General features: G+C 41.5%; 2 protein-coding genes across 4 annotated transcripts in view; one reads left to right on the top strand and one right to left on the bottom strand.

Moving 5' to 3' along the window:
* Positions 1–25,242, top strand: part of MACROD2 (mono-ADP ribosylhydrolase 2) — an 848,022-nt gene that overhangs the window by 97,785 nt on the left and 724,995 nt on the right. The gene's annotated exons all lie outside the window — the stretch shown is intronic.
* On the bottom strand, positions 3,504–14,756 carry FLRT3 (fibronectin leucine rich transmembrane protein 3). The gene is made up of 3 exons (XM_058019697.1): positions 14,685–14,756; positions 6,785–7,518; positions 3,504–5,698 (listed from the first exon to the last, which is right to left on the bottom strand). The coding sequence occupies exon 3, from the start codon at positions 5,651–5,653 to the stop codon at positions 3,704–3,706; it is 1,950 nt and encodes a 649-aa protein (XP_057875680.1). The 5' UTR covers positions 5,654–5,698; positions 6,785–7,518; positions 14,685–14,756; the 3' UTR covers positions 3,504–3,703.

The following is a 25,242-nucleotide window of genomic DNA, read 5'->3' as shown; positions in this document are numbered from 1 at the left end:
AGATAGCTTGCATGCTCACTAGTGCATTAGCAGGAGAGATGGAAACTGTTTTCCAAGAACATAATACTTAGAATTTGGTACTGTTAAAGCCAGAAGAAAAAAAAAAAAAAACAATTAAAAAACCCCAACAGTTGCTGCACATCAGGCTCTGGTAGAAAGCTAGGAAGTAACAGCTTATAAATGAAGCAAGTTTCTCACAGAATCATAGAATATACTGAATTCAAAGGACCCATCAGGATCACTGAGTCCAGCTCCTGGCCCTAGTTCTGGAAGGTGCCAAGATGAGAAAGTACCAGGGTGTTTTTGGAAACAGCTTTCAGATTAAAACAGAACTGTGGGCAATTCAGGATAGCAATATAAATTTAAAAAGGGACAATGATAAAGAAGGTAAAAGATAATTAGCGTAGTATTTGAATATGGAGAGTATTCATATGAATATTCAAGTGAACTCTGCACACAGAGAGAATATTCAAGTGAACTCTGCACACAGGTTTAGGCAACACTGAAAAAAATCCCACCCCTTGCTCCACAATTGAATATTGAATAGTATACAGAAATAACATGGAATTTGGAAATTGAGATAAATTTAATGTGGTTTAATGGCATTTGATAAACGTGCTGGATAAAGTGCCTACTGTAGTAATCTGCTTTGCCTGCATATATACCTGTCTGACTGAAGGGATTTATGGTGGTGCTGGGGAGCACTGCATGCAGCAGCTGCAGCACCAGGATGAGCAGCAGCCTTGAGGAGATGGGCCTGACATGGAGAGGAACAGAACTTTGTATCAACAGCCAAAGGAAAAAAACACAGTTTGGTTTGAAAGCAATCTTTCACTTGCCAAATTAATTTTAACGTTATGTGTGTGGAGTAAGAGCTCCTGTAGAACCCCAGGAAGGTCTTGTACACTCACTCCAGTGTGCCATTTTTTGCATTGACATCACATGTGCTAAGAGGACACCAGCTCTCCTGGTTGCCTGAGGAAGGCAGAGCCCTGTCCAGGTTTGCACTCTTGCTGGTGGAAGATGAAGTAGGAACAACTGGGCTGATGTACTGAATTTGCTTTGGATTTGTACACGACTGCCTCACAGGCAAAAATGTCACATAAAAAAGTAATTTTACTTACATTTACTTAATCATACAATTATCTCTTCAAATGCCAACTTTTTTATACCCTTATGACTTCGTGTGGCATCACTGGAGTTGGTACATACCATTACCAGGCACTTCTGGCTTAGGTGCCTCAGAAGGCAAAGCACTCATTGAGTATTGTTTTACTTTTTTCACATCAGTTTGGAGCCAAACTGAGACACAGGTTTTCAAATAGCTTGAAAATCCAACAAAACCTGTTTAATGTTGTAACTGGAGAACTGCTGGCAAAGAACTAGGCTCTCTTGCCAGTGACCCAGCCATTTCATGGGCTCAGGTATCAGGGATGCCCGTGTGTGAGTGCAGACAAAGAACAGGTCTGTCCAGTCCCTCTCTGTCATTTTCCTTCCCGGCTCATTGCTTGGGAAGCTTTTTGAACATCAACATAATGAGGCTCCACATGCTCAGTCTTGGCTTTCTTGCCCCCTAGATTGGCACCTGATGGGACAACAGAGCAAAACAGTCTTGTTTGGTGCATTTCACTGAGCTGAGTGTTACACTCTCCTTTCCATGGATCCATTCAATGCTCCATGGCTTGTCCAAGGTCAGTAAGGAAGCACAATGCTGAGTGCCTCCACTGCTCAGGAACTGCAGGAGACATTTTTGAAAGTGATGTGTCAACAATTCCATGGTGCAGGGAGTTTGGAGAGGAGCTTCCCTGGGCACATCTGGAAAATGAGGATAAAAAAAAGTGTGTTACTGGAAATTTTGGGTCTGTGGAGTTAAATGGATCCCTGGTAGGAGATTGATTTGCAGGCTGAAACCATTAGTCTCAGTGTTGGTCACTCTCTCATTCTTTACTACTCTTAAAGAAACATACAGGCCAAGCACCACTAAAATTCTCATAGAATTAAACTGCATTTGGTATACATTCCTTATGGTCTGAGATATTATCTGAAGTATTAAATTTTTCATTTGCTGTTTCTTTAAAAAAATCCCTGTACTTCAGAGGGTTCCTTCCCTCCCTTTCATTGTTCACACTGTTCACTGTTGTGAAAACTTTTTTCCAAGTGATTAATAATGAAGAAAACCTGCAAGGGTAATACTGTTAACCTGAACACAGAAGCTCATGACCTGAGAAGTAGTAACTTCCGAGTGGGTTTCTTATCAGAGCACTGCAGAGGTGCAGCATAATTCTGAAGTAGTTTTTCAGCTTCATTCATGAATAAGACCAGTATTTTTCATAGTTAAGTTATGTATGAAAAGGTGGGTATTTTATTATTTCCTTTTTTCTTAGTTTTTAAAAGCTTGATACATGTAGTGTTGGATCAAGGCACACACAAGACTGGCCAAAGGGCATACAAAGCACTTTGGTTTTTAGTTGAAGAAACAGAATGATTATTGCAACAAAGAGTGGCTTGGGGTTTAAACATAATAGCTCATAGTTCAGCAGGAAGGCAGAAAGAAACATGTTACCTTACAGATTTACCAAGGAATTTCTGGATAACTGTGACAGTAATGGGCAGTATTCCTGACTGTAACAGCATTACACTGAACACAGACTCGGTATATGCTTCAGAAGAGCTGCATTCTCCATTTTTCTGCTCACCTCTGGGACCACAGTTTTTGAGACCTTGCATTTATTGCCTTGGGTTTTGTCCTGCTCCCCTTTCTTGTGAAACTGCACTTTCAGCCCTTTTTCTTTTCAAAGCAGTTTCAAAGCATTGCCTGCCCTTGTCTCCCAAATGCCAGTGAGCATCCATTTTGCCTGTAATATACAGACTACTGACTCTGATAACCAAAAAACTATTCCTGAACTGTATCTATCCCTTTGGTTTGTAGAGCCTACCTTTTTTTTTTTTTTTTTTTTTTTATTATTTGTTTGGAATTTGGTTATGCTTTCCTCTAGGGATTATGGGATTTTTTAAACACTTGCCAAAAGCTTCAGTCTCATGCATATCATCAATTTGCTTGTTCTCATTTAAATTGGATTTCACCACTGTTGAATGGATATATCCAGACAGCTGATATTGCCCATTACTACACACATTTTTGTTTATTGAATATTGTTGTGGTTTACAGATTTAATAGACCCAACACTGGAAGTTCTGTGAGTTTTTTGTAGCCATTTTTGCTCTTCCTGACTTGCCAGGTTCAACATAATTTTATTAATACCAAAGTGAAAAATGACCTGTGCTTACACTTACAAGGATCTCAGATGAATGTTCTGACTGCTCAACACGGCAAGAAAATTCACTTTCACAGTCAACAAGTCATCTTACTCAGTAGAACACAAAAGTTAAATGGTCTGTAACTTCAATATTAGCAAGGAAAATACAGTACAAATTACTAAAAAATACTAAAATATAGAATTGTGGTCAGGTATCCCCACTACATTAATCGCAGCAGTAGCCTGAAATTTGAAACTTTTAATAAAAAGTTCTTAAATATAAATTATATGGCAAATGTACAGTACATTGCTTTGTCAGTCTTTTAATCCAGTGTTTTGCAGTAGAACAGCAACTGTTAAGTCAGTCTTTTCTTGTTTTCTTTAAAAAACAAAACAAACCCAAAAAACCCAACAAAACCCAAACCAGTCTTTCACGTCCCTCAGTATCATGAGTGTGAATGATCTGAATCTGGAATACCACTGTCTCTGTAGCTCCTGTTACTACTGCTTTCACTGTGGCTGTTCTTGTACAGATTCATGCCATTAGGTGGGAAAATGGTGTGTATTACAAACTCCTCCTTGGACACTTGGTCACTGGTAATTGGTATCATCTGGAAAGAAGTCTCCCTGATTTCCAAGATGGAGTTATCCTTCTTGGTTCCCGCTTCGGCATAGTCATCTTTTCTCCGGCGTCCCTTGCTGTAGGTGCAGTTCCGGGAGAACAGGGACCCGTTTCTGTGCACGTACCAGCAGACCAGGGCCAGCAGCCCTATGGCCACCAGCGCCACCACGCCGCCGATGATGGCGGCCAAGGGCAAGCTGGAGTTTTTGTAAGGTTCTTTCTCCTGCTCCCGGTTGAGGGTGGTGGTAGGGTTGTACATCTTCAGCGGCGCCGTCTCGGTCTCGATGCACTCGGGTGTTTCGTCGGAGAGATAGATGTTGCTGGTTTCCATGGGAACCATGCACACTCGGTACGGCGACTCCGGTTCGAGAGCCGTGAGCAAATAGTCGCTTCTGTCGCCTGTAACTATAGTTTCAGTTATAGATCCAAAGGCAGGGCTGTGGCCCATCTTGAGCCAGCTCAGTCTCAAAGCAGTCATGGGTAGTGCAACTTTCCAGGAGATGTGGATGGTCTCCGTGCTTACGGATTTCACAAATATCGTAATGATTTTGCGTACCGGGCTCACCGTGGTTCTGTAGTTTTTATTTAGGTTGGGAGTCTTGATGTCTGGTTGTTTGGTCACAGAAATGGGCCAGTGTCCCTGGGCTGGGTATAACGTGTTTGGTACTGCAGTAGTGATTTGGACGGTGCTTATCACGCTATCGTCCTTACAGTCAAACAGGTCTGCGCTGAGGTCTTTGATAGCCATCCCACGTACTTTTTCTGGTGCCTGACACATCAGTCCACGTACGTTCACTTTCAAAGGCAGTGACTGTAACCAGTCACGCACCCATTTCATTTTGCACCCGCAGTGCCAGGGGTTGTTGCGAAGAAAAAGTTGAGTGATGTTGTCCAGGTCATCAAAGACACCCTGAGGTAAATTGCTGAGATTGTTATTGGACATATCTAGTCGGTACAATTGCCGTAAGTAAGAGAAAGCATTGGGTGGCACGCGGTTGATGTGGTTTTCTTGGAGATAAAGCTTTCTTAGGTTTGTTCCCGGCAGATTCACCGGTGCAGCTGTGAGTGAATTGCGGACCAATGACAATTCTGTAAGATTGACTAGATTAATGAAGACTTTGTCTCCTAATCCATGATTATTTAGAAGATTTCCATCTAAAACAAGGCGTTTTAGATTTGTAAGGTCTTGAAGGGACAGCTCAGAAATTGTGGAAATGCGATTATCATCCAAGCGTAGCTCTTCTATGGTTTTAGGCAAACCCCAGGGAATGGTGCTAAGGTGATTTCGAGAGAGAAAAAGAAGTCTGAGATAGATGTTGTCCCGGAAAGCTCCATCCTCGATGCTAACGGCAGAAACAGAATTATCATCCAAATGCAGTTCTTCCAGATAAGGAATTTTTGAAAGTGAATCATAAGTAATGGTCCTTATATTGTTCTCCTGCAAATGCAGTTCCTTAATGTACTTAGGGAGGTTAGTGGGGAATTCATCTAGGCTGTTGCGGTATAAATATATTCTTTCCACCCTAAGCAAGTTCTTCAGTTCTGAAGGAATCCCAGCATTATTTATTTGATTGTTCTGAAGGAAGAGGGTGGTTGCATCTTCTGGGATTCCTGTAGGAATAGACGTCAAATCGCGATCATTACAATATATGAAACCCACATCACAGCGACACACTGAAGGGCATGATTTGGCACTAACAGAATAAGGTGCCATGTCAAGTAACAGCCCTATTTTAGTCCAAACTAGGAAGATGCTCCAGGTAACACTAATCATGGTCAGGAATGATGAGATTTCTATACAGTTCTGATCTTCAACAATCTAAAAAAACCAAACAAACAAAATTATCCAGATCATCAGTGAAGAAACCGCAATAAAAAAATCAACATTACAGAAGACATCTGAAACACACATTAAGCCAAAATTCAAGTGCGTAGGTGCATTTTACTCTCTTTTCCTTACATCAATAATTCTACTTCTTGTACTCGTTCAATTAACTAAATAGGTTATTCTGCATAGTGATTAAAAATAATATAATCAAGTATGCCTGATCTGTGAATTATTTTGCTTAAGCAACAAGACTCTTCCTAAGGATTCCTTCCTATTTCATGTGTACCGACAATCTTTGTTCACAGATACCAGATAAGAACGGAACAGAAGTCACACCAGAGTTCAAGTAAATCATTCTATATCTGAAAGATAAGAAGTAATTCCTAAGCCAGCTAACTTCCTCAGGAGCCCTTAAGTGAACTATAAAACCCTTACCAAACCCACAAGTCTAGTGGTAGCTATTTCAGAAGTTCAAAAAAAGCCCTAAAAGCAAAGCATAAAATGCAGATAAAAGTGAGGCCCAGTGAAGACATTTTCCCAAGTCTTCCCCAGTGCTCAGCTTCACAGTGTGTAACTCAAAAACACTGTAGACTATTTTTCTTGGTTTTCAAGCTTAAGTGACTGCTCAGAAAGGTGAATGTTACAACTGGCAGGTAGCTGGTAGAGCTATGGCTTTCTAGTTCACTGGATGAAATATTTCATTACATGCTTAATTTCATGTTTAAATATTTGTCATTCTCAAAAGTCGTTTTACTAAGTAGCACACTCATAAGAGTCTATTTGGCAGGTTTAATCACGTTTTCCCCTCCTATTACTAGCATAGTAGAAATTAACTCTTGAGACTGAGATTGTACTTTGCATTGGTAGTGTGTTTGTACACTGAGCTCAGGTATTTAGCATTTTTATAGCTTTTAAGACAACATAATTCAATTACCATTGTAATTAGGGTTGTGAGAACTCCTGCAAGATGACCTATGCATTAAGCAGTGTCATGACCTTTTCTCTTATGGGTTCATATATTAATTGAACTTTATTCTCAGAGGCATGAAAAGGAAAATGAATTTATATTGATCCTACCGTATTTAAAAGTATGAGTAAATTTTGTGCTTGAGGATATCCAGTGAAGGGATGTCTTTCTGCCCAGTCACTCTTATGGTTTACTCCATGAAGCAGTTTTCTCTTGATGGTGTTTACTCAGATGCTCCTTGGTGGTGGTGGTGTTTCCTGGCTCCTGGCACGATACTCAATGAGCATTCCAACCAAGATTTATCATGGTACATAAGCACACCAGGCCCCAGTGTAGAAAAGCTTCAGCTTCCTTCTATTTTAGTCCTCATGTGAAGTCTGTGAATGAAGAGCCTCTTTTGTTTCCTTTAATGCCTTTAGCAGGAATTACTTTCCTTGTAACTCTTACAAACTCTTCTGTGCAGCGTAGTAGTCAGAGGAGGGAACTGCAGTGCCGCGTGATAGAAACCATTCATTATGCTGAGGACTGCAGCCTCTTCAGGAGGTCAGGAAAGGGATGCTTTTCCTATCCAGAATTATCCAAGTATGACCTTTGTACAGTAGCTACATCCTGATACATCCACACCTCTTTCAGAGAAACGTTTTCCAACTCTCACTTTTTAATGCTCCTTCCAAATTTGTAATGCAGGAAAGAATTCCTCCTGTGCTGCAAGAATGCAAGTTACTTTACCACAGAAACATCAGGCAATTCAGATGGTTTTCTTCATTATAAAAAACCCCCACAAAAATATCAATTCCTTCCCAGAAAACTCCCCTTTGAATGCTTTCCTCGAACTCCTAATGTCCTGCAAAAATAAAAACAAAAAAAAATGGAATTAATAACAACTGGTGCATACTAGTTTTAAGGGTTGCATCCCCTGTACATGAGTAGCACACCTTGTTTCCCCAGGGCATTGGTATTTCAGCAAAATCCACAGAGCTCTTCCAAAAAATGTTTTGCTGTGTAGTTTCATGTTACTGCAGTTTTGCTGGAACTGTATTTTCCCTTATTTCAATAGAAAAATAAGGCAAAGAGTAATAAAATATTTGTAAATTAAGTTTTTCATCTTATGTCAAATGCTAGTGTTACCTCCTTAGAGGAGAACAAAATGGTTGCTTTTGTGTTCCTGGCAAATAGATGATCTCCTTGGTTTTAAGTGTAAAAGGAGCTAATTGCTTTTCACTAGCTACTGTGTGAAAGGGAAAGCATTGTATTAATACATTTCCCACTTTGCAGCGTGTTGATTCTGAGCTAGGGACTAGCCAGGCATCTGTGTCTGATTTTTGGCAATACATAGGTGGGTTTAGTCTGTAAGTTTTCTAAAAATATTATTTCTTTCCTTTGTATTTCTTACAGAAGACTAATTAATTTTTTAAACAGCATTTTAACTTGGGCTACTTCATATCACTACTGCGTAAAACATCCAGTGAGATACCAAGTCCCCAGCATGTCTGTAGGTAGCATGTCTGAAATAAAAGTGGTTAAATCTGAAACGAAACAAATCCTTAATGTGTACTTGCTTTTCCCTTTTGTGACATCACATTTGTCCAAGGGACCAAGCACGATCCTTGGAACCAAAGCACTTGGCAGGAACAGTGTGCTGAGTAATGCTTGCTTAGTTGCCTTCCTGGGAGCAAAACTAGAGCATCTTCTGCTCCTCTGTAAAATACCTGACCTAAACACAAACACTCTGTGTTTTAAAAATGTCTTTTGCAATTTGTAGCAGGTCTGTTATGAAACAGGCCAGTCATACTCCTTACAGCAACACAGAATATGCAGTGATATATTTAAATAGATACAAATTCTGCTGCTCTTTTTCATAGCAAAATGTTAACCATAAAAAAAAAACCCAAAGCCCCCCATTTGAGAGATGGTGTGAGCACCCAGTGAGGGAGTGGAAAAGACTCTTCTCTCCTGCTGCTGCTTTTGTGCTCCTCTGAGCTTTGTTTTCAGAATCTTGTTTTCAGCAGTTGCCCAATGAACAAAAGAAAAGAACTCAAAATAAGAGACCCCCATGGTGGCATAAATAAGTATTTTTATGTATGCTTTATTTAAGGCAAAAAAACAGTCTATGTGGCCACATTTTAAACAGAAGGGAATGCATGTTTAGTGGTAACTTATGTAATTTGGGTACATTATATAATCATTATGAAATGGAACAAAAAAGCTCTGTATTCTTCCAGTGTCTAGTTTTCTTGCTCTGTATTACTCAAGTGTTTTGGGGAAAGAAGCCCAGGCCCTATTCCTAAAACTTTGAAATAAAGAGCAACTTAACAGCTGTAGAAAAAAATGGTGTCTCTTAGGAACTAATGTGAAGTCATGATAGAAGGTATTTTCTGGAAGGGTATGGTGAAATAGGAATATAAATTCCTTTAATAGGCCTTTGAAGGCTACAATAACTTTTAAGTACTTAAAATCATAAATTTTCTTTAGAACTCGGAGCTGTAAAAAACTTGTTAGTATTAAGCAAAACGTTGGCTCTAGTATGCATACATTACATAGATACATGCACACAGCAAGTTCATTTATTTTACCTTTCTAGCACATAAACTGTTTCCTCTGTGCTTCATTTGATAGTCATCTCTTCATTTATTGCCACTATTATAATAGCAGTAATGTGTAGGATTAAAATGAAAGCACTAAAGCTCATTAAGTTCCTGGAATTTTTTTCTATCCCTTCTCTCAAAAGTTACATGAAAACAAGAGCAAGAAAAAGAAAACGTCTCTTTGGAGAAGATGACACTGTTTCAAAAATGTGGATTAAGACCATACCCCCCACTCCCTTTTCTAAACTTAGAATAGTTTTCTTCAGGTCTTGATTGTTTGATATCTTGCACTTCCCTTTTATATCTCAAGCTATAGCTGAAAACAATGTTTTTGCATATCAAAGGCTCCAGTGATCTGTCTGCAGAGAAGAAGGGAATAGTGCTGCCATGCTCCAACTTTCCCCTTCTTGAGCTGTCTCTAAATATGCCCTGACACCAAGTCATTATAGCTGATCGGGCAGGATGAAAAGAAAAGTGACCCCCACTGGTACAGACACTGTGGCCAGGTTTCTGCAGCATCAGATTGGGAGGCTTCATGGACACATGGTTTTGAAAGAAGCCATTATTTTGGAACAGACCAGATTTTAGAAACTGTGCTAATAATTTTTAAATGCAAAAAAAATCGGTCCTTGTTTTTTGGTGACAAAAGTAACACTGGAAAAATTGAACAGCAGCCTTTTTGCTCTTTATTCCAAATTCAATGTTTTCCTCAACTTTCTGAACCACATGGTTAAATTAGTTTTCCTGGGATTGTGTAAGCTAGGGAATTACTAGAGATATCAGCTATGTGTGGACCTTGCATGTGGACCTATTGCTGTGGTACAGCAAAAGTTTTATCATCTCATTTTAAAATGTTCAACATAAATTGAGCTATTAAAAAACCAAAAAAAAGTACATAAGAAGCACATTGTATTTAACCTGAAGTATGGAGTCCAGCTGCACTCACTGTACCGTAGGCAGGCAATGGCTTAACAAAATAAATAGTTTTGGTAGATTTGAAAAGTTGGGATTTTTTCTAAAAACAGTGTCAAAGATTTCTTTCCAAGTTAATAGAAAATGCGAATAAAATCAAGACCTGCCTCACTTGAGGTCACACAATGCTTATTTGAATTTCTAATCTACCTCTGTGTTCTCCAGCAGCAACTCTGGTAGCTCAGTGGCTTCTTTCTTACCATCAAAGTAACAGAGGAAAGGGAAGCTACTAGGTATTTTTAGGTTGTAAAAGACAAAACGATTATTCAAAGCCACCATTAGAAGGTACATACTTGATAAGCCAATTTGCTTAACCACTGTACTTGTATTCCAGAAGTAGCTCTGTATTTGTTTAGAATCTGAAGCATACCAGAAACACAAAATGTGCTTATTTTTTAAAATACTTGTGAAGTCCATCTACTGCTTATAAAGTCAGTTGTGCTTACAAAGGTCATGCTGCAGCTTAAACAGCTTCACCAACTTTTTTTTTTTTTTTTAAGAAGTTCCACAGTGCTAATCTAGACTTAAAACAATGTCCACACTTTGTTTTCTTTAAGTGTATTACTCAGGGTTAGTTGATAGTGACAGCAAAATGCTTTCTAAGCACTCTGTCTAGGAGCTGCAATTTCCACGATCATCGTATTTCAGGAAGGTGCCCCAGCCTTTTGTTTGGTGCTAGGCAAGCAGAAGGTCCTCTAGCTGTCTGTGCAAGGGGTAAAAAATGCAAAGGAGTTTGTTAAAGTGAGAGTGAGCCCTTCAGTCAGACTGTAGCACTGCCTGTTAGTGAGATTTGTTGGTGTTTTTTGTTGGAGATTTCATTTACTTGCAGAAAACTTGCTCCCACTTCTTGTGCAGTAGGAATAATACTGCTGGTGTCTTATTAAGTCCAACTCAAGTGTCCTAAAAAATGCAAATTGTTATGTGATCTTCCCTCAAATGCAAGTAAATCTGACTTAGAAATGAATTCTGAGTAAAAGCTTGACTCCACACCCAAGATCAGCCAAACCTGTATTTGCTGTAGAGGATGGAAATGAACTATGAGTGCCTCTCTTCTGAAGTTTACTTCTAAAATGTTTCCTAGTTTTGAAGATGCTGGGTTGAAAAGACCCAGACTATTACTTCTATTCCTTCTCACTCTGTTGTTTTGACTGCTCTGCTGCACGTTAAGAAAACACTTTGAGGGGGAGATCTTTTGCAAAGGATTGTTGGTTTGTGTTTTAGTGCTCTTTCAGTTTAGCCAATTATGGCTTCTACGTTTTCTTTTTGAGAGCTGCTGCTGAGGTAATTTGTCTGGGCATTAAATAAAAGAATAGAGAACAAATGCTGCCATTGTTTCAAGGGAAAAAAAATCTGGTTTTCCCCTCTTGACAAGTTTAGGTAGAATTATACCTGATAGGGAGTTTCTGGCACAAAACTCCTGACATGTAAAAACATTATTTTAACACTAGATAAAGTTTCAGTCGTTTTGTTTCTTTGCTTTTGAATAAGTTGTTTGCTCATCTCCTGATTATAAAGTTTGCTCCTCAAAAAATTAGAAAAAACACGAAGCTGTAAGAATGTTTGGCTTCTTACAGCTCATGAAAGGCACAAGAGAGGTAGTGATGCCATAAGATATGTACTGAACACTTTTCAACATTCCTGCCCTGAGTGGTATTTGGCTGCTTTTAAAAAGAAATGTAAGCAATCACGTATTAATTCTTCCGTGCACTCCTGTGCTTTGAAGTGATTAAGGAAAAAACTTAAGAGCTAACTAGCCATTAGCATCCATGCTTCCTGCTCCAAGGAGACAAAGATGGCCATCTCCCAACTGAAGCCACTTCAAATAACTGCAACTGCAAAGTTTGCAAACTCCAGCAATTGCTTGGATTAGTCACCATTGCCTTGCACAATATCAGACAACTTTTAGCTACTGGTGACAGAGGAAAAAACCCAAACCAAAACAAACCCCAAAAACCCCAACCCAGAAACTCATCTTTATTTCGTTCTTCCTGTAAAATGTATCCACTTCATTTCTGGAGATCAAAGCTCGCTGTGAGTTTACTACAGAGTTTTTTGCCCACTGGGGGGTGGTACATGCTACAAAACCTGTGCTTTTAAGAGCCACAAGTCAGATGTTTTTTGCTGCTGTCCAGTCTTCTCTGCTTTAATTACAACAAAGTCTCCCGTTGAGAAAACAGAGGCAGCTTGCAAAGGAGGGAGTTATAAAAAAATAAAATAAATCACTCTTCTAGAGAGTTTAAAGAATTTCCCATGCTGATTACTTGCAGTATTTATCTGGTTGTTTTCCAGTTAAAATGGTACAAGTGTACAAAAAAAAAAAAAAAAGAAGAGAATTAGCATTTTAAATATATTCCAAGGGCTGTCACTGTTTCTGGTATACAGGAGGAGCACAGAAGACAGGAAAAAATACAGCTTTTAGAATTGATTAAATGTGGATGGAAAAATAAAAAAGCTTGATAGCAGCATGAAGTAGGATTAGAATAAACCCAGTGTATTTCAAAGATAATTGGCTTTCTGTAAACCCAGGTATACCTTTTGTTTATGAAATATCTGAAACCCTATCTTAAACAGGGCTGTATTGTATGGGTTTGGAATAAATTAAAGGAAACTTGAAGGTGGGTTTTCTTTTGAGGGAGGGAAGGGCACTGAAAGCTCTTGAGTATGACCTAATGCGTGGCATATATCGACCAGGAAAACACAGACTGGTCTTCTTTCTGTTTTATAGCAAATAATTATTTTCTTTATACACTTGAATTGACAAATGCGTTTTTCAGTCTAATTCAAAGAAATGTTCATTAAGAAGCCATATCCCCAGGCAATAGATGGTGAGCATAACTGATGCTTCTATCTTTTTGGGCAGTATATTTTAGACAAGGAAATTGGGGTCAGGATAATGAACTGTTTTTTAAAGTCTGAACATTTCCAGCCTCTTTGTATAAAAGATGTACACGGAAATGCAAAATGTGAATCTTCATGTTTCAAAGAGGCAAAGAGAAAATGCATTCAGCTAATGTGCAAGAATAAGATTGAACTGTAAAGTAATTCTGCATTTTGGTGTGAATCTGGTGTAGAAAATACTCCACTGTACTCTGTTAACTGACCAGAACTGATCCCTTGCAGAAGGGAAGCGACTTGCCTTCAGCCCGAATGAATAACCCGTCGGTAACAGCATTCCATGAATTAGTTAATTACACTCGTCCTCGCGTTTGCAACACTCCTTGCAACTTTGCCTGGATGTGCCAGGGTTGAGCTCAAACCCCTTTGCGGTCTGAGAGATTAAAATTGAGGCAACCTCAAAGAGCAGGACTGAGCCAGAAAGGCAGCTGTCTGTGCAAGAGCTGAGCTTTTATTCACCAAGGGGATGAGCTTGGAAACTAAGCAGGAATCCAAAAAAAGAACCAGCCAACCAACCCCAAAATCAAAAAGCTGTGCCTGCTTGCTGTGAGCTATGGCAGATGCTGGAAGCAGGACCACTACGTTGGGAAATGCAGGAATACTTGGGCTCTGCCTGATCAACTAAGTTGCAGCAGCTTCTAATTGCATTTGAGGAAAAGAGCTAAGACCAAAAGATTTTGGCATATCCAGCAGACGATTTTTGAGGTCAGAATCACGTAGAGATGAGGTGTGCAACAAAGTATGTAGTGAATTATTTATTTGCAAGCCATTTATAAATTAATTAGCTGTGCCTATACGGGGGCACACAATCACTTAATACACTGAAAACAGCTGAAAAGTTGATTAGGACTAGGCGAGCACCTATGGAATCGCAGGAGGATTATGAGCCAGCTCTTCTTCCCAAAGAAAGTGGGGCGTCGGGGCGGGAATTTGGGCCTGTTGCATTCTTTCTGTGCAACCATTTTGTTGCCCATCTTCTCGCCCGCAGACTTTGTGGTGCGGGGGACAGCGCTGCGCAGGGGCGCGAACGCATCGCCTCGAATTTTTTTTTTTTTTTTTTCCTTTTAAATAGATGCAGCAAGAAGGGGATGGAGGGAGGGGGAAGTTTCCCAGCCGTGGGAGCGATGCGGGGTACGCGCAGGAGCATCCCCCACCATCGGCGTTCGAACGCGCGGCCGGGGTCCCAGCGCCGCGGGCGCTGCTCTGCGGGTCCCCCCGCGCTGCTCTCCGCCCCCGCGCACGCAGGCAGGGCGGCTTCGCGCTGCCTCCTTCTCCGGGCGCCGGGGCAGCGCCGGCACCGCACGCCCAGCCTGGGGAACCCCCGGCTCCGCTCCAGATGTGCGGGCTAAGCCCGCTGCGCTCCTGCGCACCCCGCCGGGAGGGAGGGCGGGCGGGCGGGCTCTCCCCGCCGCAGCGCCGTGCCCGCACTCCGCGCCGGGAAGCGGCTGGCGGTGCGGGGAGCGCGCCCAAACTTCCCTCCACATCCTCCTCTTTCTCCGCATCCCCCCGAGCCGCGCAAGTCCCGCGGAGGAGAAGAAGCGGTTTATGCCGCGCTTACCTGCGGAGCGGCGCGGGGAGGGGCGGCGCGGTGCCGGCGGTGCTCCGGGAGCGGAGCGCGGTGCGGAGCGGGCGCTGCGCTGTGGCGGGGCGGCCGCGGACGGAGCTCGGCGCGCGCCCCTCAAGTCGCGGCGGCAGCGGCGGAGCCGCGGGGGCGGGGCCGGACGTCACGGGGGGCGGGGCCGGGGCGGGGCGCGGCGCGGGACGGCCGCTAGGGGGAGCAGCAGGCGGCGCCACCGGCCCGCCGGCCGCGCAGGGGGTGTCGGGGGCGGACGTGGCGCCTCAGCCCCGCTCCGGGGGCAGAGGTTCAAAACTATTGCTTTAGCCTATTCTTGACGTGGCAGGGAAGCGATGGTGCCGCTGGTGGCCGTGTCGGGAGCGGGGTGGCTCCCTTTCATGCCCCAGTTCATCCCCCAGTTCATCTCCCGGTGCCCGGTTTTGGGCTGGGGAGGTGATCCCGGTTCTCTGGTTTTGGGTCCAAGGAGCAGGACAGGCCGCGAGTTTCACGAAAAACAAACAAAACTTTAAAAAATTAAATTTAAATTTATTTGCCTTTAAAGCACAAATAAATGGATAAATTTTCTCGGTTCCAGTCACCACATGGCTGTGGGTGCTGTCGCTGGCTCCCCTGGCATCTCCCAGGCTGTGGCGCTTCGTGAAAAGCATTGCAGGCTATGGCAGTTTTGAGGAATTTGAGGGTTTTCCCGAGGTCACTCCTTTAGAATCATCAAATGGATATGAACTCGCCAGGACATCCCTTATCATGCGACAGGACTGAGATTGAGTGCGAACTGCGGCCTGGCCAGGCTGCACTCCTTGGGGATTTGTCCTAAAGTTTCTGCCCTTCAAACACAAGCAGAAATTTATGGTCGTTAAAGGGCAAAGTAGAAAACATCTTCCCCAGGCGTTTTTTCATCAAACCGAGTTTCCTTTACCTGTAGCATTAGCTTTGGCAGATGAGGTTGATGTTTCTGTTGTTTTGGTTTTTTAAAAATTTCCCATTGAATGGGATGTCTCTCCCAGCAGACAGCTGCTGCATTCACGAGCATCCCGTTCTCTTCATTGGCCGTGCACAAGTGATCTTGGCCACCTCATGCAGGGCCTTGACCAGCCTGTTCTCCAGCACACAGCCAATGTCTGGGGGAAGGCAAACTCCTGAAAACTGGCTCTGCTCATCCCAGTTATCCTCCAGTTGCACTTTTTGCTAGTATCAGAAGACTACAAGACCAAGCTCCATTAAAATTTCAAAGAGAGCTCAACTTCTGTAAATCCTATAGAAACTTCTACATAGGTGCACCGTCTGTGTAAAGTTTGAATACTTTAATTGCTGTTGATCTCTTTTGTCACAAACAAAACCAGACAAAAGTGTCAAACTCATCCTTCTCAAGAGGATTTTAATAAATTTTTGAATGCTGCTTGATTGACTTGATACTTAGAGATATGAAATGTTATATACATGCTGTATTTATTCAACTAATTAAAAAAAAACTGGATTGATTTTCTTTTATAAGGAAGGAAAAGGATTTTTTCACTGCCACTTCAATTCTAATCTTTCCCTGAGGAGAGCAAAAACTAATAATAAATTGACTTCAGGTTAAGGTGCAATTGTCTGTATTGATAATCCTGGCAGTGAGCTGTGTCCTAACCAGCTCAGAATGATCATCTGTATTGCACATACATCTTAATGCATATCTGGCACATTATAGGCATATGGATACATATGTACATGTATTACATGAACATATCATACATCTAGTGCTACAGCATGGCCCTGTCTCATCATGTGGGACAGAATAGTGGGCTCTGGAAATGCTAAGACTTGGGAAATGTTGCACCTATCCTGTTTTGTTTGGTTTTTTTTTTTTTTTTTTTTTTTTTTTTTTTTTTTTAACTGAGATTCCTTAAAGGTTATAGTAGTATTTTTCAAAAACTTTATGTATTTGGTATTTCTCAAGCTGTATTACGTAAGAGATTCCAGGGTTATGTTGCTGTGCCATGTTGCTAAGCCTTCACACAGATCTGTGGGATGCTTATAAAAGATGTATATGGTACTCATCCAGCTATCTCTCAGCTTAATTCCAAGGCTGGCCCAGTACTTATGGCACTGGTTAGAAATTACAGTATGTGTTCCTAGAGAATTCCAAAGGGCATGTCAAAAATAATTACATTTCACCCGGTCACAGCTGCTCTGGAGTACTGAAGGGTCTTTAATGTGCTGTTGCAAACAGATTTTTGACTGTGTTATTTTATGCAAACTTCATAAATATACTTCTTCAGAAGGTGGGTAGCCTTTAAAATGCTCTCCACAAAAATATCTTGTACATGGAGATCTTGACCACGTTCTCCATCCTTTTCTTAAAATGTAGGAATTCAAGGTGTCTTCAGTTCCAAGAGAATGGAGAAGTTCTGTTAACAAGGATGGAGCTACTCATATGTTGGGAATAAAAATATGAATATTTAACACACAGGCGTGTGTGTATATTCCTAGGCGTGCCAAAGCCTAGGAATATAATGAGATATTTTAGTTGAATTTTTAAGTTAAAATAATGTTTTACCTGTATTTTGTTTATAGAATTAATTAATGCTCATGACACTGAGATTAAAGTTCTTGTCAGACCTACAGGGAAATTACCTTTTGGAAGACACAGTAATCTTGTTAATGCTTCATGGGCTGAGAGGGTTTAAAAGATGTCGGGTGGGAAATTCAGAGTACTCACACTACATAATGTGTTTCACAGAATTTTATGCAGGTTTATAACATGCTCTTGGAAGGTGCTCTTAGGCTAATGTGGAAATGATGATGCCTTTTTTTTTTTTCTTCTCCTAAGCATCCTGATGGTGTGATAAGAATTGAAGTTCTGGGAACTCCCTCAGCCAAGGGTTGACCTGAATGACTCTCCCTGTGACTTGACAGGATTTCTGGATATACTCTGTCCTGCTGTAGATCAGGTTCCAGTCATATACATTTCCAGGCAGGACATTTATGAAATATTGAGAAACCAAACACCTTGACTGGGAAGTGAAATTGAATCTGAGATCACTCATCCTCAGTGAAGGAGAGGGCTGGCTGTCTTCAAGAATCAAAACTGAACCCTTGCTTTGTTGAGCATCTCAAGGACAGGTTTCTGTCAGATAAAGCTGAGAGTAATAGTTTGATATTCAATGGAATAAGCTGAAATGAATGTTAGTGGGTTTTAGCTTCAGGCTTTTATGAGGTTATATTGATTTTCCAAAGCAAGCTGTCCCAAATCCAAGTTAGGCATAGGCTGATTTGTAGAGACATGTAAGGAAAGAGGATGCTGAAATATGAACTTCAGTATGATGCACATCCTGAAAGGTTTCCTGATATTCACTAAGTAGTGTTTCTCAGCAAATACATATTGCATTTTGTGTTAGACTTCAGTCTTTAAATGATCAGAACCATTTCAGAATTAGAATCCAGTTTTGGATATATTCCTTCCAAGTACAAATGTCTGTCAAATTCAGCTTTCAGCACTGTGTATGTACATGGAGTACCTTGTCAAAGTTGGTGCAGCAGCTCTGTATCAAATGTGTCAAAAATGGGAGTGTAATCATGCAAGACTGTCCACAGCAGAGCTAGAGAGGTATGAAGAGTCTAAAACTAAATACTTATTTTAAAGTAGGTGGGCTCAAGTGTGCTTCTTTCTTTTCCCCTGCGAAAGGAATGTGAGAGGTAATAGTTGTTACTGTGGTTATTTTGTCTCTCTGTCAAGGCCAGGAGGTTAGACCACTGTACCTGTATTTTCTGCCATTCCTCCCTCTTCTCTCCAGGCTTTCTCCCCATTCTTCTTTCCAGCTCTCCTAAACAGCCCCAGGGAAAAGCCCTGTCAACTCAGAAACACTCCTGATGCAATCACATCTGTATTTTCCCTAAGGCAAATAAACAGCTTTGCTTGTGAGATCATGTGCTATGGACAGCAAAATTAAGTAACTTAATAGGGTACTTGAAATTGCAAAGCCTTTGAGTGAGGTATTTATTTTTTATTATTTACAGGACATATTGCAGTGGGTGAATAAGCTGACTCTGTAGAGTCCATTCCAGGAAAGTTTGCTCCTAATGCTCAAAGTGAATATTTGTATTTAAAAAGCAATTTCCTCTGTTTGTTAGATGTCAAACCATGAAGCCACCATGACAACATTTTTAGGAGAAACAGTGCTAACTCCTTTGCAGCTATGAAGAACATGGAGTTTTTCCTTGCTTACTTGACAAAGTAAGCAATGCTGTCAGAACACAAGAGACTTTCCTTTTGCTTGATGTGGCTTTGAAAGTGTGTTAAAGGCAGGAAAAATAGTGTTCCTCCAAAACAACCTTGAAAACCTTAGCTGAGATTGTTAGTAATGTCTAGTGTGTGTGAGGAAGAATCCTGTGAAGGAAAAAACCTGCTGTTCTGCCCTCAGGGTAGTTCTGCATTTGCAAATTCACATTTTTATGGATGAGGCCTATACTGAGCTGAACAAAGTGGTAAATGCATTTTTACACCTGCCTCTATAAAAAGGGCTCCAGTAGTACAGAAATACATTTAAAAAAAGCTAAAGAAAAAACCAACCTGAAACCTTCTGAAATGGCAGGAAAAAAAATCGGGTGCAATTTTGGTCTTGGACTCTTTCTTGGAGCTTTGTTGCTGCTTATGCAAGAGTTACCCAGAGCCAGCCTTTGAGGATAGAGAGATATGCAAGGCAAGGGTGATTTGGGGCTTGCTAAGAAGGGGCTTGGGGTGGATGACTCCTTTCTGTCCATGTTCCTGTTTTGTTTGTTAATGTTGGAACTCATTGCTGCTCCTGCTGGTGCCTGTTTAGACACTGGTCAGACAATCAGTTGGGCAAAATTCATGTTTCTCGTTTTATATTCATAACCAGTTTTTATAAATCATAGTTCTTCACAAGTTTGTTCTGAAAGCTTGAAAAGTCACATGTTTTCTCTCAAGTCTATTTGCAGGCCATGAAAATAGTTCTTCTGGTACTTTCTCTTTGTTTTTACTTCCTGATGGCCCCAGAGGATTTTCCGCCTTTGTCTCCACCACTCAGCCGCCCTCTGCCAGGCTTTTTGCATATGCCCTGCCTCTTACCCACCTCCTCTCCCCCTCCTCCTGCAGTGCCCAACAGTTGTTTCTCCACACATCAACCCACATGGGAACATTCACATTCCAGCTTTTTTTGCATTGTGCATTTTTTTGTGCCTTGATCTTATGCCGAGAGAAGCTGCTTCTGTTGAACTATTTTCTCTCTCTTATTGTCCTCCTTTGGCCCATTTTACATGTTAGAGAGTTTCCTATTTTCTTTCCTCCTCCTATTAGTTGAGCAGTCTTGCTTAGGTCTAATCTGGTAAAATTACAGTGGCTAAGTTTCTGCACTTGTATAATGTATGAGTTCCCCAATTTGAGTATTTAGCATTCCTGGTAAACTCAAAGCAAGTGTATGGGGATACAGTGCTGCTGAAGGCATTAGGTGGTGATCTGTAATCTCTGCAAAAACATACACCCCCTGCTTTGCAGGCAAATGGAAGCATTAGCACATTTATTTTGGCCAAATGCACCACCCTAGTTGTTTGTGTCTAGTCTGTGTTAACATCTAGCAATGAGCCGGAGTCTGTGCATTTGCTGATTTGCTTGTGTAATACCTGGGTTTGAAATTACGAAAGGCTGTGCCAGTGTTGAATATATGAATAACTCAGAAGTGTTTATTCTCAGGAAGGACTAAGTTTACATTGTCTGAACAGATTTATTTAGTCGTGAGCAGGGGTTATTATTCTGTCTTCCTCTGTTCAGCAAGAGAGGCTGTTTCAGGAATGGCTTTGTACAACAGCAGTTAATGGGGTTGGCAGAAAGTTATGGGTTGATATGGTCATTAAAAGTGAGTTAACAGGAATTTTTAAATTTCCCTGGCCATGAGAAACGCGGTGATGAAATTCTGACTCAGGAAAAGGACACACAGGCAGAATCTTTATCTTAGTTGAGAAGACAAGTAAGTTTTGTACAAGGCTCAACCCCACCAGCACCATCTGTGTGAATTGGTGTAGGCGCTGGCGTGTTTTCAGCATCTGCTGGCTGAATGTGCTGTGGAAAGATCCTTGAAGCTAAACAGAAAAAAAAGTAGTTGTAAGGCATATGTGTGTGTTCTTTCACATTTCCTTTCCTAGTCGTACATCATTAATGGTGACTTTACTTTTTACCCATTAAATTTTGTTTAGAATTTCCCTCATGTGCAAAGGAGATCTCATTCCTAAAGCACTGGCATTCTCAGCAGAGGCATCCTATTTCCTTTGAGTCTCAGAAGCACATTCTAGTTGGAGAGTTTCCCAGGTACTCCTTGAGCAATCCCTCTTTAGTCTTCACCCAGTTCCAACACCTAGAATGACTACAGACACTGAGGAGTGAGAAGCTCTCCCCTACCAGCTGTCTGCCCAGAACTTGCTGGTGAGCAGGGAAGTGAGAAGAAGGCCTGAGACCTGGGAATTTGAGCAGGTGATGGGCATGCATTATTTAGTGGGTATGACTTGCTGGTACTGAGGATGAAGTTCACTGAAGTGGTAAGAGGCTGAATTTTCATGGGAATTGGAATCTGAAATTAATTTTAAGCTTGGTATCTGGAGCAGTGTTCCTCATTTTCTTTTTTTTTTGTTCTCCCTTCCTTAATCCATCTTTAATCTCCTTCCTCAAAGGTTTTGTTCTTTGGCCTTTGGTGCACACACACTAATTGCTGCTGCCAATCCCAAGGCCTTGGGGGAAGTGTTGGGAATCCTAAAGAGAGGTAACCTGTAGGAACCCATAAGAGACCTTCAGCTCTGTGACTCAGGAGAACAAAGCCATTTGGCTGACCTGGATGTGGCTGTGTGTGATGTGCAGCACGTAAGATAGTTGACTTGCCTGAGAAGGTGACAACAGCAGGTCTGTTAGTGAAGAAGAGAGTCTGACTTTTTCTTTGAGTTCCTTGTTTCTCCTCTCACCTTAAAAGTAAGAAAACCAAACTCCTGCCTTTCACATAGACAGCTGAGCATGTTTTTGTCTCCCCTAAGAACGGTCTACACTGTATAGCTTTGTATCCAATTCATTGGTGGGAAAAAAGATTTTCAAAGCTGCTTTATCGTCACTCTTTCACCTGCTTCTCCACCTAAACCCCACTGCTCTTCACTGGAAGTTTGTGGCATTGATGCCAGAGGTTTTGTCTCCATTCCCTTCTGTAAAAAATGTGGAAGGCAGGCCTAGCTCTGCCAAGACAGCAGGTTAAACACAAGGCCTGTAGCACAGTCATTACAGTCTAAGTCATGCCATGGGATAGAGAGATCAGTGATATACACTCTTGAGTGGTTTGGCTTTTCATTTCTATGCTTGCTACTCTAGGTGGGTTTTAAAACCAGGATATAAATCTATTTCTAATCTTCAGGTATTTTGACAGAAACTCAGAGGTCTAAAACTCAGTTTTGCACATTGCTCTGAAAGCAGAACTATGTAGTGATGGTATTGACAGGGCTAGCTGGACCCATGGTCTGAATCAAATATGGTCTGTCTGTAGTCCTAATTAAAGCATTACTGTATCTCTCTCCACATAAGCAGGCTTTCAGATACAGTAGAATTGTGAGAACTATTTGATTACCACTTAATGACAAAGAAAAAATAAAATCTTAATTTGAATGAGACAAGCAGACAGAGTCCCTCATTAAAACTGGAGTGGTTCTTGACCTGTTCAATGATTCTTTAAAATCATGCATTTCTCAAACCATCAGTAGCCCTAACTAGCAGATCATTTATAGGTTTTGTTCACCTGATATGTACCTCAGGTAAAAGCCACGCAAGATGCTTGTTACAATAGCAACATAGTTTTGTACATAAAACCTCAAACCTTTTACAAATCAATTGGCCACAGTACCCCCTGAGATGCAAAGTATGATTTTTGAAGGTGATGCTTGAAACATCTGCTTTTGTAGTTAAAATGCACTGAAACCAGAAGTTTGCCTTGCAAATGCCCGCAGATGCAACACCCAGACTCCAAGAGAAGCTCAGGAAGAGCTGTTAACAGCTGCACTGGGAAATTACCTTCATATTTAAATATGAATGCATCTAAAAATAGCCCCAGTGAGAAATGAAAACTCCATTTGTTGTTAGCCTGCCTAGTATTTGTCTTTATTTCTAGTTGGTGTTATTTTACATTATTGTTGGTGGATATAACAAAGCCTATTTCGTTTCTTCTTGATCATTTTTTCCCGGGGGTTGTAGAGAGGTTCTGATTGCAATTGCAAATTCTTCAGCGAACAAGTCGTGATTGCTATGGATTGTTCAGCCACAATCATTTAGAGCCTGTGCCGGGTCAGCTCTGTGCTCTGTGCTCTCAGTGGAGCCTAGAAGCACATAACAGGTTATTGAGTTCAGGTCCTCAATACTCCAGGCAAGAGCATCTAAAAATGGGTTTGCGCAATGCATCTGGTTGGCTGCTGCTGCAGAGGGCAGCCCCATCTCTGCTTCTGTATCAGCTTGTGTTTGGCCAGGCCTTTAGTCTGCTCAGCTGCCAAAAATGCAGACTTCCTCCCAGAATGAAACATGTTTTGGTGGTGCTGCTTTTCTGTGCAGCTTATGATGGAGCCAGACAAGTGCTGGTGCCTGTGGGACCATCCTGTTCCTCTGCACTTTGGTTGTTGGGTCCAGCGTGCTGCACTGTGGAGCTGAAGGTGGCTTTTGTGGTCAGCTTTCAATGTACTGCAGGTATGCTTTTCAGAGAGGTGAAAAGTCAATTTCTAAGCCTCATTAGGGGCTCTATTCAGTCTCCATGGATTTAATGGAAACTTTCTGTGTATGTGTGCATGGAACAGTTTCAAGTCAAATCCATGCACTCGAAGAGCAGATGAGCCAGCTCTGAATGACAGCCAGTCACACTGCACGTCACAAATTGCTGCTGGCTCAGTTTCACTTATTTGTTTATTTACTTCACCGTTCTGAGCTGCCTGCAAAACAACTGCAAAGCCCTGCTGCCTGCTAGTTATGGTTTTCCACCCACCACCGCCCTTCAAACCTGACTTCAGCGCTGCATCTGTGAACTTCTGCCTTAAGAGGTCTCATACAGCCTTGTTCATAGCAAACGTACGAGTTTGGCATATGCAGCTGTCAAATTTCTTACTGTTTATGTCGCCTGTCATATTACTACAAAAACATTTTTCTTCTTTGCTTTTCAGTTTCTGAAACTAAAGAGAAATACTCATCTCTTTCTGTAACCTGTAATTCTACATCTACTGTATTTTTAATAACAATAGATGCCATAACACACTGTGGCTGTTAGTGTGGAATTGCTTTGTTGTTTTCCTGATGGTCTAAGGATTTTAATATGTTGGCCAAATGCCTCATTGAAAGGATTGTGGCATTGGCATGGAAACTGGCACTTTCATCAAATTGTGTGGCAGCTGTTCATTTTGTCATGACTGTAGCAACCCTTTGCTCTCGCAATGTGGTGCTTGCGTTACTTAAGGTTTCAAGTAGAAGCAGTCTCATGTAACTGTTGATGAAATGTGCAGAGCTTATTCTGGGAGTCCCTGAGCAGTGGGTGCTGCCAGAGACAGGGCAGGATCTCTTCACTCTTGTGACCAGTGACTCGAGGAAATGGAATTAAGCTGAGTTAAGGGAGGTTTAGGTTGAATATCATGAAGGGGTTTTTACCCACAGGGTGGGTGTGTGTTTAACAGGCTCCCCAGGGAAGTGGTTAAGCCTGACAGAGCTCCAGAAACATTTGCACAATGCTCTTAGGCACATGGTGGGATTCTTGGGATGTACTGTGCTGGGCCAGGAATTGGGCTCAATGATCCTGATGGGTCCCTTCAAACTCAGCATATTCTGTTATTGTATGATTATTAATCCTATGTAGCCAGCTTTGAAATCTATCTGTGTTCTCATCCTAGGGTGGTTTGGGTCCGTTCCCTTCTTAGAGATGAAGAGAAGTTACCAGCATTGATCATTAGCTGCTTTTGGAATGACTTTTGGAAAACATCCCTGAACCTCTATAAACCCAGGAATGCCGTGCAGAAAAGCAGGGAATGTCAATTTGTCCTTTGCTATGGTACTCCAGTCTGTAGAATGCTGTGTACTAGGAAAACATATTTACATAAGCTTGAGAGTGAGGAGGACATGGTAGGGATTTGCATTTTCATTTTGGTGAGCAAAGACGTTGCTGTGTTGTGTTTGTGGCAGAGAGCAGAGGTAGATGGGAATGAGGGAGCCGTGGCAGCCAAAGCAGGAGTCATTTACCAGAGGAACGATGAGGCATCACTCTAACAGGCACTGACCTGTTGCTGGCCTGTGAAGGGCTGTACCTTTCCACTTTGAAGCTCTACAAGTTTAATAGCTTTAACCCAAAGGCTTTCAGAATTCTGTTGGATATCCTTATAATACCGTAGATGGCTTTGCATACGTATTTTTTATTTCATCTCATGGCAGTGATATGCTGCCTGGATTATAGGCATCTTTTTGAAATTGCTAATTAAAATTCCTTTAAAGTTTTTGGATTTGCAGGCTGAGCTGTCTTCTGTATTGTTTCAAAAGTGGGTGTTATAAATTTTGTAG

The sequence above is a fragment of the Melospiza georgiana genome, chromosome 3 (genome assembly GCF_028018845.1).
Source record: "Melospiza georgiana isolate bMelGeo1 chromosome 3, bMelGeo1.pri, whole genome shotgun sequence".
Taxonomy (NCBI): Eukaryota; Metazoa; Chordata; class Aves; order Passeriformes; family Passerellidae; genus Melospiza; species Melospiza georgiana.
This window is presented reverse-complemented; position numbering and strand designations above follow the sequence as displayed.

Excerpts from the sequence above, each read along its gene's own strand:
- FLRT3 (XM_058019697.1), bottom strand. The coding sequence starts at position 5,653 with ATGATTAGTGTTACCTGGAGCATCTTCCTAGTTTGGACTAAAATAGGG.